This window comes from Benincasa hispida, chromosome 10 (assembly GCF_027475165.1).
Source record: "Benincasa hispida cultivar pf3 chromosome 10, pf3_genome.v1.1, whole genome shotgun sequence".
In the NCBI taxonomy this organism is placed as follows: domain Eukaryota; kingdom Viridiplantae; phylum Streptophyta; class Magnoliopsida; order Cucurbitales; family Cucurbitaceae; genus Benincasa; species Benincasa hispida.
This window is the reverse complement of record NC_143487.1, coordinates 49,899,841-49,917,990: the sequence shown is the minus strand read 5'-3', so window position 1 is coordinate 49,917,990 and position 18,150 is coordinate 49,899,841. Positions and strand designations below refer to the sequence as shown.

Genomic DNA, 18,150 nt, shown 5'->3' with positions numbered 1-18,150 from the left:
TTTTGAGTACAATTTCCCTTTTATGCTACCTATCTTAATAATTTTGAATCAGGGAGCTACAGGTTACACTTGGATAAGAAATCCATCTTAGATGTGGGATTATGGAGCTAAGAATGAAGTACTTATGAACTGAATGCAGGACTTCCAATTTGAAGGAGACAAAGGTAAACTCTAAACTCATTATGCAATAATGTTTGTTAAATATTAACCAAAGTTGTCTGCTTATGTTCGTCATTTCCTTCATTATTGATGGAGTTGTAGTTGTTAGATGATATAATATTAAATTTACCTTCACTCATAAGCTTAAGCTTTTGGGTCAATCGATGTGTTTAAAATTTATCCTCACCTATAAGTTTAAGCATTTGCATCAATTGGTGATTTAATAGTGGATGTAAGTTAAATATGAAAAACTGGATGGAACCGACAAATACTGTGTGTTTGGAATAGCTCGTGGACGAAATGCTTTTTAGAAGTACCTAAGGAAAAATTAATAACTTAATAGTTTCGTGAATCATGATCAATTTTTTTCAATGAAGTTTTTTTTTTTTTTTTTTTTTTTTTTTTTTTTTTTTTTTTTTGTAATTTTAATTCTTTGTTGTCATGGACTATTTCAGATCTATTTTGATGAGGGGAAATAATTTTTATTTTTTGGGTAAAATTTGTTTTTCTTGTAGGTGATTGCGTTTCTATTATTATTCAATTTTTGGTCATTTTGTTCCTATTTCGGCTGTTTTGATAAGAGTTTTTAAATTATCATTCTTTTGAAATCAAATTTTTGTTGGTTAGTTGGGGTTTGTTGAAAAATACATCGTGTTTCCCTTTATTTTCTCATTTTTCATCTTTTATATAAATTGGTTCGTTATCATTATTTGGATTGTTTTCAAAGGTAGGAAAATAAACTAAAATATTTACCTATATAGAAAATTTTCATTGTCTATCCTGCTATTTGTGTCTATTGAGTGTCATGATAGACACATATAGCAGTTTATGTAGTTTATCATAGATAAATTGTGATATTTTGCTATTATTTATAAATATTTTTAATAGTTGTCATTTAAAATAATCTTTCTTATTATTTTTAATTTTTTTTCTATTTTATAGTAAACAAAAGTCATGGTCTGAGAGACTCTTTCTCAGAAAAAGAAAATTCAACTCTTTTTAATTTTATTTATTTATTATTTTGAGTCCATTAAATTCTCCTCAGTTTATCTTCTTCTATAATTAATATAGATTTTATTTGTTTTTAGTTGTTTTCCTTGTTATCTTGGATTAATTAGATGAAATAAATATTGTCTAAAATGAAGATAAATTTTATATATTTATTTACCCTTTATTTTGTTTATACTATTTCTTTTCTATATTTTATTTTTCTAAATTCACATCATTTAAAAGTACTATTTAATAGATAATTATATGATTAACTTTTATTAGATTTTCCAATGATTTAATCTCAAATTGTATAAACATTTTAATTTTCAACAAACTATCAATAATCGTGACAATGTGACGTGTTTTCTAATTAAAAATATTATATTATTTGTGATTATCACTAAAAGTTTTTCAATTTGAATGGTAACTTTATTTTTACTTGGTCAGACTCAACCTTTGACCTCACGAAGATAAAAAGCGTCTCATGGAACCAATACTTGATTTTGAAAAGTTGAAAAAAAAAAAGATTTTTTTCTTTTTGTGGTACTTGTTTTGATGTTCTTTTTAGGGTTCTATTTTTTTTGTATTTATAACATTGTAAACTGTTCTCTCCAAAGAACCATTCAAAGAACAAACCAACAACAATATTATATTTTATTTTGAAAATTATCCTTAGTACAATTAAAAGATTCATGTTTACTTTCTTCTTTATTTATTTATAATTTTCTTTAAATAATTTTTAAATTATATATTGATGTAATATTTACAATCATTACTCGAAGTCCTGCGCATGTTTAATAATGACTCTACATTCTTTTCCTAAACTTCATGCTCAAAGATAGAGTTAACTCCCATCCCAACGTTGAAATGTCATATATTAGTCTTGTACTTTGTTTTATACTTTCAGATGTTTAAATTTAGTCTTCAATCAATAAATCCTGACGCCAGTATCTAAAACTAGTTTACTCTCTATTTGCATTTATACAAATTTTTGGAAAGAAATTCAAATTATGTTTTTCACAAAAGAAAATAATAATAATAATTATTTTACTAAATTTAATAATAATAACTCGAGGACTCAAACAAACAAATAATAATAACGCCATTTCCATTTTCATTTTCATTTTTTTTAATAATGTAATGGTTATATTTAAGCCAACATAAACATGGCGAGATGAGAGGTTTCAAATCTTCGAATCCCCATCTAACTGATTCCATGATTAATGGTTATTTAACTGAATCATTAACTTGAGGACTCAATTAGGGTGTTTGTAGAAGACTAAAATATAGGTAAAAGTATATAGATCAAGACATCTAAACTAATAAAGCATGGAGAGAGAAAATAGAAGGTAGAGTTACACTTTATGCAATCAAATCGCCTCCTTGAAGTAGGTTTATTCATCTAAAATAACGTCACATTTATTCAAGAGCTCATAATTTCTGTGGAAACCAAAGTTTTAACACTAATTGAATCATATGCAGACAACCACCCAGACAAGAAAAATATAACTAACCTTCCAATCAACTACATGATATATTACAAATATGTTTTTTGCTGTTTCCATATATATATATATCACATATGGAGGACAAAAAATCATTCTTATATCATCTTGCAAGCAAGGAAATGCTATAAGGAACAACCTATTGTTCTAATGCAGAAAAACCCCACGTTCCTTTGCTCCTCCCAGTGGTGTACATATCATCCAGTATATGATGTAGATCACCAATCTTGTACAGTTGCAGTTTTACACAACAAAATCATGATAAAGATGGGAAGGACCAAACCTCGGTTGCGGATTCCCACTATTTACGCATTCAAAATGCACCGTTTCCCCGAGAGAAGACGCTGCGGCATTGTACATATCATCTCCTCTCATGGCTGCAAAACCATGATGTGTCCCTGTAGGCATAGGTATGCCACCACCCTCACAATGCTGCAAACCCAGCGTAAGCGATACCCCGCCAACCGTCCCAAACCTTCCCAATTCAGACATGTGATAGGCAGCAGCGGCAGCCATAAACCTGTCACTCTCTCCCTGAGAGTGGACAATTGCATCAGGAAAGAAACTCGAGTTATTTACATTAGGCCTTAACTCCTCATCTGGCTTTACCAGCTCGTTTCGGGCTTCAATGTGAGCACCATTTTGGAAACTAGCTAATCTGTTGGAACCTGAATTTCCGAGATTAGAGACTTGATCAGATTTTAAGTCAATAATATCTCCAGCGCTACATCTTTCGGTGGCTGTTGAGCTTGCACTTTGTTGCAGATCCTCCTCTTTATCATCCTCAAAGGTCTTGTTATCTCCTTTTCCTGCCTTGCCAGCATTTTCAGATGATGATATAGAGTCCATATCGACACTCCCTATTTCTTCCTTGTACATCTCCTCTACCATAGGTTTCCAAAGACGTACACGCGCATTGATAAACCAATTAGAGACCTGCACAAGCCCACAGACGACACCAAATATAAAATAAGAACACATGTATGTACAACAAATGCAGTAATATAAAAGAAAGATATGAAATGATGACCAAAAGCAAGGTGATTGGCAAATTGGCTTACCATGACTGGCCTGAACATATCGTATTGTAAGAACTAGTAGTTTAGTTTAATAATAAAAGAAAATGTAAAAGACTATTTTGGAACTATGCAGCCTACACAACGTGAAGCTACTTCCAGCAGGCAGATCTTTTCAGACATGTCCTTTTCCAAAAATATCATACAAATTGATTCAAGATATCATCCATGATCAACAATCTTTCTAGAGCAACGGTTGTTTTTCTCTTTATAATACCACATTCAACAATCAATTCACCACCTAGCCAATTCAAACAATACAAAAAGGGGGGGAAAAAAGGTTAAGCTTTTGAGTTTTACCTGACTTCTAGTCAAGCCTGTCTGCCTTGCCAGCATGATCTTATCGGAATCCTTTGGATACCTGGAAATTTAGTATTTGGTTTAATTTTGATGCAACAGAGAGAATGTAAAGTGAAGTATACTAGTGTTAGAGATTTACGGATGAAGGAAATGCTCGAACAGCCAAGCACGGAGAATTGAAACAGAGTTCTCAGGCAGCCCCCTTTGAGGCCTCCAAGCATGCTGCTGTATCATACCAAGTTGCTGAAGAGCTCTCTGTTGCCTTAACTGCTGGTCCACATACCGGAGACGAGTGATTCCAACTCCTTTGTCATTTCCAGAATTCTCATGCTCTCCTAGGCTTTTACGGGTAGCTCTAACATGACCAGCTATTGCATCTCGCAAGCACCGAAAATGACGGGATATAGTCTGGAGTGCAAGTGCAGTATATGGCTTAGATGCCCCACATCCGGCTATCACATCAAACGATGACACCACAATCTGCATCTGATGATAATATTGATTGTACCTTCTATCAACCTACAAGACAAGATGACCATTTGACCTTAAGCTAGTACTTTGGAAAGGACAAAGTATCGAATTTAACTGCTTGGTATTAGGAAACCAATTCAGCTGTCGCAAAGCCTTAGCAAGCTGAGAAAGTGTACACAAACGTCAAACATATTCAATGTTACATTTCCTAAAACGGGCACCGGTATTGCCAATGGGAGACTGCAGTTAATAAACTCTTGCTGCTCTTCAAAATTAGGACAGTATCATAAATTCATTTGCATTTTTCAAGGTTAGCAACTTCCTTTTCACTTCTCAGAGAGTGAATGAAAACAGATTCAAAAGTTGATATCCATCTAATTCCACGGCCACATAGTATGGAATACATATTTTTATCCATGTTAATCCAACTATGAAATGTTGAGGCTTGAATCATTTAATAGTCTAGTTCACATCAAAATAAATATCAATATTAAATAGTATATTACCTCATCCAACATGTATAAAAGCTTTGTCAACTTGTTCTGCAAATCTTGCTTTTCGGCATGTGAGAGCTCACATGTTGAATTGCTCCCTGTTTCTTGAGGGTTTGAAGATGCTCCGCTTACAGTTAGCATCGAACTGTCATTCTTGGTTCCTGCATCACCATTCTTTGCACTTCTAGTTTCATGCTCATGTGAACTCTGGTTTCTCTCGTTATTGGGTCGCTTCAAAGCTTTCCTGACATTAACAACTTCATCAAGCAGTTGTTGAGCTGCCTTGAGGTACTTTGAATTGGGCATAGTTCTTGCAATACTAGACATGCTGTATTGAGATAATTCACCCTTAGCCAATTCTTGAAAATTAGGTGGCAAATTAGCTCCATTTCTCAATTGTTCGTCTCTAGAAGCGCCATTTCTGCAGCCATCCTCACCTGAATTAGTAGGATTAGGACTCAGGAATGAAGTTAAACCCATATCCGAATTTCTGTAGGGGATTGAAGGAATTTGGATTGCAGATGGGATTTGTGTACTGAGAGTAAGGGATAACCCCTGACCCTGCAAATTCTGCCCACCATGAAGAACATTGGTAGGGCCACGCATCGAGTTCGTGCCAAGCATTTCACTTCGGTCCTCTCTCCATGTATTGAAATCATGCTCAGCAATTTGCGAACCACCAAGATTCGATAAAAACTCTTGCTGCTGTTGGGCAGTTCCCGCTGCTCCAACAGACGTTATCTGGCCACAACCATTTTGTGCCTGCGAAGGCAATGAATCCATGTATGTCCCAGAATTTACATGCATCATCATATTCCGTGGAAGAATTGTTGTTTCTTCATACGAACCCAGCAAAGATCCCCTTGAATAGAGGATGGGTGTAGTGTCCCTTTCGTTATTTGAACTAGAGTAGTAAGTTGCCATAGATTTTTCCTCTCAATTCAGAACTTTTCGGATTCTACCTTGACGAAATAAAGTGGTGTTGTCACCTAACATAATTTTCAGTCACCAATTAATCAAAAGTTCGATTGAATGTCAACAAACAAACAAAAACTCAAACCCAAGATGGCAAATTCTGAGGGTTTTCAATTCCATACTCCTTCACAAGCTTCCTACCGATGATTAATGAAATTAAAATTAAAACAAACATCAAAACCATAGATTCTCCAGTTACTTGATATACAGCCAAATTCACACAACCACATTAAGAGCAATCAATTCGCAACAAAAACCATCAATCAGAAATTTCCCCCAAACCCCACAAAAAGAAGAAGAAGAAATAGGAGAAACCATCAACATAAAGCTACTCATAACCTGCATGCAGAACTGATCAGCTGAAGAAATCAAGCAGAGTGTACTTTCTTAGCATATGCAGAGACAAGAATTAAATATTTTAAGTTCATAGTTGAATAAACAAATTAAAAAAAGTGACTAAGCATAAGTATATAGTTTAAGATAAAAATTACCCTGAAATCCGCGACGGTTGTGGTTGTCGGAGGGAACAAAAAAGCTCGAAAACAACACCCGATCGGCGGAGCCCAAAAATCCCAAAGTAAAATCCCAAATACCAACACAACATCAAATCTCACTTTTCATAGAAATTTCTCCAAACCCCAGAAAGATAAAACACAACAACAAACAAACTCTACATAATAAAAACACAACAAATCAATGGATCTCAAAGAAAGAAAAAGGGGGGGAAAACCCAGAAGAATCCACAGAACACAGAGAAAGAAAGGGAGAAAAAAACTCTAATGGAGTTGGGATTTTTGAAGACAATCTAAAAATTTAAAACCATACAATTCTTATCTATAATTTGCATCAATTCCCACGTGAGAGTAACACCCATTTCTTTTTCTTCTTTGATTTTTCTTTCTTTCTTTCTTTCTCTCTCTCTAAATGATGACTTTAAATTCCTCTTTATTTCTCCTTCTCTTCTTTTTCTTCCACCCCCCAAAGGAAAAGAGACCTCTCTTTTCGTGGCTATGGCTGCTTTTATTCACTAATTTTGAAGAAACCCAGTTGAAAAGAAATCAAATGCCTCACTCTTCTTCTTCTTCTTCTTCTTCTTCTTCTTCTTCTTGGTGTGTTTGGTTAAGAAGCTTAATCTCTAACTACCAGTTGGTGGACCTACAGCTTCTTCTTCTTTCTTCTTTCTTCTTTCTTCTTTCTTCTTCTTCTTTCTTCTTCTTCTTAAACCTCAAAAAACCCTTTTCTCTCTCTAAACCCTATATTTTCTCTCTCATCCCATGAGCATGGAAGGTCTGGTTATTTGCTGCAACACATCCTCCTCCTCCTCCATACCCATAAATTAATTAATTAATTTTCTTTTTCTTTTTCTTTTTCTTTTTCTTTTCTTTATTGTTAATTTATTTATTATTATTTTTTTTGTATGTTTCTTTATATTTTATTTTATTTTGGAGAGGGAAAGATTTTAATTTGTTCAAAGTAATAGTTGGTTTGGTGCTCGTATCACTGTATTTGTCATTTTGTTCCAACTATTCTTGTGTTTTTTGTTTGCATTTGTGGTCCTACTTTTTTAATCTATTTAAATTTCGAACCCTCTCATTTCCATTTTTTCTTTTTTACAAATAATAATAATAATAATAATATTTCAAAAGTTGGGTGGGTGGGTTTGTTTTCTTAAATATCTATGTATTATATTGTTTTGTTTAGAGTAAATTAGGTTAAAAACTATTTTCTTCTCCAAGTCTCGCGAAAGTAACCATTTAGGTTTCGTGCAGTAACTCTTTCGCTTTTTTATTTTTAAAATTTAAGTTTTTTTTTAGTTTTTTATAATAATTTACATATTCCTTAAGAATAATGGTTGAATTATTAGTCAAATTTTTAAAAAAACAAATTTTTAAAAATTACTTTATTTAGTTTTCATATTTTTGCTTTATTTTTTAAATCATTATAAAAAGTAAACAATAAAGAAGAAATTTAAAAATAAAAGTAGTGTCAGTAGGTTTAATTTTAAAAAAAATGGTTACCCAACAAACCTTTAAATGGTAACAGTGTAGTTCCTATACTTTTAGATTTATAATAATTTAGTCATCAAACTTTGATAAAATTATTTAAATAGTTTAGTTTTTATTTAGAAATAAACTATTAGAATTTAATTTAAAAAAATTACACATGTAGATCAATAAACTAATTGAGAATCACTTTTTTATAAACTAGAAAAATTAAGTCACTACATATCAAAGTTGACACTCAATTTATAAGAGATTTTTTTTTCATTGAGATTAAATTGTTATAAATTTCAAAGTGTAAAAATTCAGTCGTTACAAATTCAAAAATATAAAGACTAAATCGGAGACCAATTTATTATTTTTATAAAAATTTAGCGATTAAAACAAATAAAAACGAACTTGCAAATGTAGTTTTTTTTCCCCCTTGAATTGATTTTGATGATTGTCATTGATTTACACAAACTTGAACCTAGTTCAATGAATAAAATGCCAGTTACCTACTACGAACTAATTTTGAGGCTAATGGATTAATTTCTCACCTGTAATCGTTGAATTTTTTAAAAAATCATTAATTTACATGATATAAGAAAATTGAGTTATTGATTTATTGTAATAATAATTAGCTACTTTTCATTATATTAATGATGAAATTAAATAAATTTAATTAAGTACTACGTTAGTTATTATGAAAAGACTTTATTATATTGTCATTTATGTTTAACTATACCACTATTTACTTTATTGTTATATGTTTATTTAATGGATCTTGTAACAATTTTTTTTATGTTGTTGACATGACTAAATATTAATAGTTGTATAGTAGAATCATTTTGAATTATAGTATCTCGGAATATTTTTCATTTTTAATTGAGTTTAGAAAGTTTATAGATTAAAGAGGTATATGGTGCTTTCATGCTTTGATGAAGACAAAAATAAAGACTTGGTTGGTAGGAAATCTGAAAACAAAAATTTGAAAACAAGGGATTAAGTAGACATAGAGTCGTATTTCGTGTTTTCAAATATATATTTGATAGCATAATTCAGGTTTTGTTTGGTAACTATTTTGTTTTTTGTTTTTGTTTTTAAAAATTAAGCTAATGAACACTATTTTCACATCCAAATTTCTTTCTTTGGTATGTACTTTTCACCAATAACTTAAAAAACCTAACCAAATTTTGAGAACTAAAAATAGTAGCTTTCTAAAAGTTGTTTTTGTTTTTGAAATTTGGCTAAGAATTCAACTATTGTATTTAAAAAATACATAAATAATTGTAAGAAACATGAATGGAATATGCTTAATTTTAAAAAACAATAACAAAAAACTAAATGGTTATCATATGGACTAATTTAAGAGGATTTAACAAACCATGGAGACTAAGATTTCTTCAATTTTAGCCCTATATTTTAAAATTTTCGATTTTAGTCCATATATTTTTAATAAATTTAAATTTAGTCTTTTAAAGTTTTTTTTTTTTTTATCGAAATTAACTAAATAATAACAATAATTTCCATACAGAAAAATATAATATGTGAATATGTTATCGAAATTTATAGTAAAAACGCTAAATAGATAAAAAAAAAAAATTTTTTTTTTTTTTTTGAAAAACCAACTATAAATATGGGCTAAATCTAAGATTTAAAGACTAAAATCGAACAAATTTTAAGTATAAGAACCAAAATAAAATTACGATATTGTATTCATACGAGCACATTTCAAAGTTATAAAAGTAACCAAATGTGCAAAAGTACAAACTAACCAAAATAAAATTATGATATCATTTTGGAAAATTATTTTAAACGAAAAAATTGCTAAATACGAATAATAGCAATATATCATAGTCTATCTGCGATAGACTAAGATAAACTACTCCAATAATAGTCTACCATGATCTATTGCGATCTATCACAAATAGACGGTAAAATTTTATTATATTTATAAATATTTTAGTTCATTTTCTTATATTTGAAGACAACCTACAGTATTCATACGAGGACATATTTCAAATTATAAAAATGACCAAATGTGCAAAAGTACAAAGTAACCAAAACATCTCACATGTATTACAATTTAAGAAACTACACTTTTACAAAAGCCATACAATAATGAAAATTAAGTAAAAGTTATTTAAAATTGACATAAAATTCAGCCTACCTTTTTTTCTTTTTACTCAATTCTGTAAGAAAATTCCATCTTTATTGCTAAATTTAACATGGATTAGTTCTTCTTGGTTACATTATAAATTTGTGAAATATTTATTATTATCTTATATATATATATATCAAAATATCATTTTGGTCCATATATTTTCATATACTTTGAGTTTAATTCAATTTTAGTCCTTATATTTTCAGTTGTTCAATTTAAATCCTTCTACTTTCAATAAACATTAAATTTAGTCCATATATTTTTAATAAATATTAAATTTATTCATCCAAGATTTTTAAAACGTCCTTTAAAGTTAACTTTTGTCAAAATTGATTAAATAATAACAATAATATTTATAAAAAAAAAATACTATGTAAACTTATTTTCATAATTTATAAAGAGAATGCTAATGAAGATTAAAAAAAAATCAACAATAAACTAACTTAGGAAATAATTTAAGATTTACTAAAAGTATAGGAACTAAAGTTAAACATTTGAAAGAAACCTAAAATAGTATTTTAACATAATCTTTTAAATCGTGCAAATTTTAAGAAAAAAAAAGTTAATTATTATTATTATTGTTATTTTTTTTTAAAGAAAATGTTCTCTATTATTATATTATTATTATTATTATTAGTTAAATAATAACTGGCTTATCCTCCACCACAATTAGGAATCAAAGACCAAAGTCAGACACTAATCAATGGAGGTACTATGTATTATCGTAGTACTATAAATTTTCCTTACAAAAGCACTATTTGTATGTTATAAAGATCTCCAATATATATAGAGAGAGGAGATTTTCAAAAATAGAAAAATAAGGAAAATTCTTTACACAAAATAACAAAACTTTAATCAACTTGGATAGAGACTTAATAGAGGTTGATGAAAGTCTATCAGTGAATGAAACTGATAGAAATCTATCATTGATAGACGTTGACTGATAGATGCAGATAGAAGTTTGTCGATATCTATCAGTGTTTTTTTTTTGTTATATTTTTAAATAGTTTGACATTTTTTCTATCTGTAAAAAATTATATATATATATATATATATATTAAAGATTAAAATGTTACATTTTTATTTTTTTCTCAAGATGGGAAGTCGAACCGATTAATATTAAAACGAATAAGATGTTAGAAGTAAATGTTACTCGAATCAAATTGAAGTCTAAAGATATATTTATAAAAATCATAAATAAAGAAAAAGATATATTTTTTCAAATTATTATTTAAAAAGAAAAAAAGAAAAAAAAAGTTTCCCAATGTGAAAAAGAAGTAGTGGGACATGAAAAAGGGTTTCCTTCAAGTATAGAGGAAGAGGAGGATATTCCAAATAAAAGAAAGAGAGGGGGGAAAAGGAAAGTATGATGCCAAGCATTACAACAACAATATCACTATTTTTATTCATATTCCCACTAAATGTGGTATAAGTGCTTCCCAAATATTTTGTTTTTCACCATTTGGATTGTAGTATTGAAAATGAAATCCCCATTTTCTCTACAATATAACTATCCTACACCTTATCCTCCAATTTATATATACTATCATTTTTTTCATTAAAAAATAATATTATGTGATTCATCGTCTCATCCATCTTTCAATAACAATAATAAATAATTTCTCTTAATAAATAATAAAAAAAAAAGCAAAACTAAAATCCATATATATAAAGAATTTCGTATAGTGATCATGATCCATTTGATAAATTTTATATGTTCATGAAAAATAAGTAATTTTATTGATACATACGTACCTTTTTTTCATTTCAAGTGTTGAAATAAATTTTTACTTAATCTAGATTCTATTTGATAATCATTTTTCTTTGTTTTTATTTTTAAAAATTAAGTTCTTGGATTCTACCTCCACCTTCAAATCTACTTTTCACTATTTGCTTAAAAAGGCTAACATTTGAGAAAAAAAAAAAAAAAAAAAAAAAAAAAAAAAAAAACAGCTTTTAAAAAGTTATCTTTGTTTTTTGAATTTGGTTAAAAATTCAACTATCGTACTTAAGAAATGTAAATAATATAGACTTAATTTTTAAAAATAAAATGGTTATCAAACCAGGTCTTAATTTTTAAAAACATAAAAAATAACCATTTTTTTGTTTAAATTTTCTTTTCTAGATTGTGTGTGATATTAATTTTTTATATAATTTCAATAAGCACAATAATAATTATAATAAAGGATTAATAGTATGAGATGTGAAAATTCAAACATACTATAATAGAAAATTACCCTATCTAATCACTTGTTATATATTAATTAGGTTACATAGTTACATGTGAAAATGTCCAAATATTTTATTTAATAATTTATTATATGCTCTTTTTCCCCCACCTTTTAATAAAATCAAAGCCATTCTTTTTCTTTTGGGTAATGGAACAAAGTTGCATGGCAAGAAAGAATGTGTTCCATCATAACATCTAATGCCAAACTTGGACCCACCTTTAAAAATTATTCCATATATTGGATTTCCAAAAATGTATCAATTTTCTATTTAGCTTTTAAATTTTTTATCTAAGTTAATAAAATCTTCATTGTGTTTCATTTCATGGAAATTAAGCTTGCATTTATTAATATCAATTTGGTTTTTAATTTTCTACTTGTACATATACAAAGTATGTTAGCAAATTACTTATTTTCATCTTTCACTTCAAAATAATATTGAAATCTTAATATCCTTACAATATATATATTTTTTTAAAAAAATAGCACCATTACAAAATTACAAATATAGATTTTTTTAGTTTTAAAATTTTGGTTATGATTTTTAGTATATAGTCTTTTTTCCCACAAATAGAGTATTTGTAAGAATTATGATTAAATTGGTCCAACATTATTAAAAATACATGTAACTGTACTGATTATGCATGAAGTTATAAGGTCTTAATTATTAGTTTCATTTATGTCAAAATGAGTATAATTTATCGGTAATTGCATTTAATTACTATCTCCTTTGAGATTGGAGGTTCAAATCTCTCTACCTCTATTATTTGTCGTACCAAGGGTAGAATTTAATGAATGTTGAAATACTAGATACTTTGTATAAAACTAATTAAAAATATAAGATAAACAGACAAGTGCTTCATTATATATATTAAAAAAGTAAAAATAGATATAAACGATTATTGGTAATATACTATAGATTATGTAGCTAATTATATACATCGTGGTTTGATGAGATAACTAGATTAGTAAATCATCCATTCAACCATTTAATTAATACTCTTGAAATTGTATTATTAAGAAAAAGATAAATACTATAAAAATAAGAAGAAAAAAAAAAACAAAGGATTATTGAATATGCAAGATTTTAGGTGAAGACAAGAGACATTTTAAAGGCTTGTTTTCTTTTGCTGAAAATGCTAAGTTCATAAACATAATAATGATTTATTGAAGGAGTGCAGAAGGCAAACTAAGAAAATGGGATAAGATTCACCCATCATCATTTCAAATAATTGAATTGTTAATTATTGATTAGTATCAATAATTAAGAAAAGCAAAAGGTAAAGTTTCATTAAATTAAAAAGAAAGGGGGAGAGCTCCTAAAAGAGTAGTTTGTTAATGAAATCACTATCAAAAGGTATGTTTTCAATTTGGTGGATTAGGCCATTTTGCCCAACACTAAACATCACAACCCTTTGATTATGTTCTAAGACAAATCTACATAATGATTAAACATTAAACTAACCAAAAAAAAAAAAAAAACAACTACATAGCTTAATTAATATCTCCCGATTGGACTTAGGATTCAAAATTTAGAATTTGGTACATAATGAGTTTAACATATCTCCCGTCATATATCACATCATATCTTGAAATATTTTGAAGAATAAAGATCATTTATGCAAATTAACATGAGTCTAATCAATTCACACACTCCCTACAAAAAAACTACGAAGGACGAAGAGAAAAGTGCATGTTAACTAGCATAACTAGTTACCATCAATTTCCTTTTAAATTATTTTTTCAAAAGAAAAAACAATTTTGTTGCATTTTAGGACTCTTTTTAAATATAAAAAATATTTAAAAATATTTAAATTTTATAGTAAAAAATATTTTTTTATTTATAAGAATTTTCGTGCATTTTACTTGCACGATGTCTCTTATGTTCTTCTCTCATTTTGATGTCACACTAGTTTACTCCGTTCCTTTTTCTACCTTTCAAAAAAATAAAAAATCAAAACATTCATCAATGTGCTCATATCCTTCATGCAATGTCGACTTTTTTATTTTTTTAAACTTTTATAAGTATTCTATGTTTGATTTTGTAGATCTTAATCTAGATAGAAAATTAACCTAAATTTGTGTATTTTATATATTTTGAGTTACGTTACATGAGGCATAACATTTAGAGGAATGAGAGATACAACATTTTAGAAATTATAACCTTCTATTCATAAATTGATCTTAGATTCCCATAATTCTCTAGAATCAATAATTCAGTTTCTACTTAACATATCACACTTCAACATGTAAAATTATGAGCCATTATCAATATCGCACATTATGTCTATTTAATATCAAAAATATAATTTCTAAATTTATTATCCACATATGAATTAATTATTAAATCAATTCCAACATTAATTACATATACTAAAAAAAAAAAAAAAGTCATGAAATGAGATTATACAACATTATCTTTGTGATATTTTTGGCTAAATTATGTTGTTGTTATGACATTAACTTGTTAGGCAGATTGTCCTGAACTTAATCTACTATTTTTTCCCGTCATCTTTGATCTCTTTCCATAAAAATAAACAAAGTCCTATCAATCTTATAGTGTTTGTAGTTACAAATTCCTTATCAACATAAAAGAAGGCAACTTTAGCAAAAGAAGGTATTTACAATCTTTTTCAAATTTGAGACCCATGCATGGTTATTATAAGGTCCCTTTCCTCTCAAAGCAATGCAACTTTCTTTGAAGAGGGTCTTTCAAATCTTTTCTCTTTCTCTTTTTTTTTTTTTTGACATCCCTTTCAAGGGGAGGGGGTCCCTTCATGGAGAGGGGTAGCCTTTTGCAATAAGGGGTGGTGGGTTTGACTTACATTATAGGGATGGGACTTGGGAGAGATCATTGCATAGAGAGGTGGCATTTAAAAAATTAAAGAAATAAATAAATAAAATTTGATGAAAAAAAACTTGCCTCCAACACAAATTAAGCCTTGGTTTGGAATTGTGTGGCTTTTGGGAAAAAAATGTTTTAAATGAAAAAATGGTTGGAAATATATTCAAAAATGGTAAAATGTTATTGCCTAAAAAAATTTTTATATATAAGTTTATCTGTTGAATTTTGTATCGTGATTTAATTGTTTTTTTAGCATAAAAATTTGATTTAACTTTTATTGAGTTTAATTAGTAAATATTTGACATGAAATGAGGTCATTTAAAAATATTATAAAAAACTATATATTTCTTGTTTCAAGATAATTTACAATGGATATGAGTTATTTTTAATGTTGTTGAAAACTTTTTAGAACGTTTTTAAATGAAGATAATTTTTTTTTAATGAATACTTATAATTGAATTTAAAATTTAGATAGTTGGTAAGAAATTTTAAAGTATAAAGAGAGAAAAATATATGAATGAATAAATTAAAATATAATGCGAATAAAATTTGTGAAATAAAATTGATATAAAAGTGACATAATAACATATCTTAATTACTATTTAATGGAGTAATTATTTTATAGTTTTTCAAATCCAGAGATTTTAGGAGGGAAAAACAAATAAAAGTCAAATTTTTATATAATTTTTTAAATGAACCTTATCGGGAAAAAAATTGTTGGTTATTTATTTATTTATTTTCATAAAAATTACATCTTATTCTCTAATCTCTAATTCACAAAATCGTAAAAAAAGAAAAAAAATGATTAAAATATGAGAAAATATACCTTGTATTAGAAAATAATCGTAAAAATATTTTATTTATTAATTTAAAAAGGAAAATGAATTCGGGAACAATCGCATGATTATTAGAGACCATTTTTTAATTAAAATTCAACCAAATGTAGAATCTAGAAGATTTTTCTCAAAACGTGACCAAAAAATGTACAAAAAAAATATTAACCTGTAATAATCAAATTGACATATCAAAAGATAATGAGAGATTAACTTTAAAAAGGAAATAAAATCTATTTATTTAGAATCTAGACGGTCTCTCCAAACGTGACAAAAAAACATACACAAAAATATATTAATTTCAAAATTACAAATAAACTATATCATATTTATAACCGTATCCTCAAACGTGACAAAATAAAACATACATAAAGTATTATAGGCTAAATTATACAAAATACCCCTAAATTTTGTACTTTGTATAAAAAAATATTCTTAAACTTTCAAAAGTTTTAAAAATACCCTTGAACCTTCAAAAACAGTTCAAAAGTATCATTATCGTTAATTTCTGATAGAAACTGTTAGTGTTTTGTTTAAAAAATACTCTTGAATGTTCAAAAAATTTTAAAAATATCCTTACTGTCAGTAACACAAATCGTTAATACTCGTTTCAAATTTATTTGAATTTTTAACATACCGTGTATTAGTTAACCCCATACATTTATTATGTCAACAACAGATAGGATAAACTCCATATTATACAATAAATTTGGAAAAAGAAAGAATATTAAACTAAGGTTAATAATCTCTCCCTAAATATTTTTTTACTTCTCTTCGTATCACAATTCCCCTAATTATCTTATTCATATCACTATCTTTCCTATTTTTTCTTTTTTATTTCGCATCTCAAATATCTTTGATTTGGAAGAGAATTATTAGGAAAATGTTATTATTTAAAATGCATTTCCATTCTTATTTAAAAAAGGTTGAGTTTGTTCGATACGGAACACCTTCAAGGATCTCACGGGAACACTAAAAATGAATAAAAATACAAAATTATTCTATTTTATTAATTTAAGGAGGAAAAAATGATCTATTAACATAACCTTGTATTAATTGACCATAATTCTGTCAATAACAGAAGGAAATTTATATGAATATATAGTAATGAATATACAATAAGATTTTAAAAAATAAAACCATAATATTAAATTAATTTAATAATTTCTCAATTTTTTTTGGTCATCTTCATTCTCAATTTTTCACTATGATTGGAAGAGAATGACTACATAAAATGCTAAAAAATTCTAATTGGCATACATAATTAGAATAACAAATGAAATTGAAGTCATCAAACATAAAAATCACGAAGAGAGATAACTTACATTAAATTTAGAGAAAGTGTATGAAGGGTGCCAAGAACTCATTGACGATCAATTTACATGAGAAAATAATCTTATCCCTTTCTAGACTGGATTGCATCTCACATCTTACTCAATCTCTCAATTCTCACATTTTTACCTATCAAAACAACAAGAAATGAGAACAAATATAGTAAACTATCTCAATTCCAACATCTATATTTTGAGTATCATCCAACAAATATAGCAAAGAAATCAAATTTGAGAAGCAATCATCATAAACATATGTGGTGTTGCACCAAAAGTATCAAAATTCCTAAAAGAAAACAAATAAAAAATTGGCAATTATCTTGATAATTAGAAGAGATATAGCATTCTTTGTAGATTTGCACAAGTGTGTTTTGTTGAAAATGATTTGATTCGTAATTGATAGAGACAGTTTTTTCTCCAAAGGTTACAAAATGAAGAGATGTAAGACTTCAAAATTTTTAGGTTAAAAATGAACGAAAAATTAAAAGAAGAAAAATATATCATTATATGGTAGAAATTTGGCATGAGGTGTGAGTGTGAGCTTGAGGCCCGTACTTGCGATGGAAGGGTGTGAGTGAGGATAAAATGGACATTAATAAAAGGTATGAACAAAGAGAGAAGTGAAAGATTCTACCATCTTAGCTCCTTTTAATATAGTAGAGATATTTATTTAAAATTTTATATGATTTGAATTTAAACTAATTTTATTAATTTAAATTAGTTGATAAAAATTTAAGAAAAGTAATTATCAAGTAAAATTTGAAAAATGGATTAGAAAAAAAAAATATTAGTATGAA

General features: G+C 27.7%; 1 protein-coding gene across 2 annotated transcripts; it reads right to left on the bottom strand.

The window, feature by feature from the left end:
- Positions 1-2,542: 2,542 nt before the first annotated feature.
- Positions 2,543-7,414, bottom strand: LOC120088026 (BEL1-like homeodomain protein 7). 2 transcript variants are annotated; one of them, XM_039045051.2, is made up of 5 exons: positions 6,462-7,414; positions 5,008-5,984; positions 4,170-4,549; positions 4,031-4,091; positions 2,543-3,590 (listed from the first exon to the last, which is right to left on the bottom strand). In XM_039045051.2, the coding sequence occupies exons 2-5, from the start codon at positions 5,917-5,919 to the stop codon at positions 2,898-2,900; spliced, it is 2,046 nt and encodes a 681-aa protein (XP_038900979.1). In that variant the 5' UTR covers positions 5,920-5,984; positions 6,462-7,414; the 3' UTR covers positions 2,543-2,897. The 2 variants fall into 2 exon arrangements, with proteins under 2 accessions (XP_038900979.1, XP_090161894.1); XM_090305768.1 differs by having other exon boundaries at positions 5,008-6,107; positions 6,462-6,735.
- Between the last annotated feature and the right edge of the window lie 10,736 nt (positions 7,415-18,150).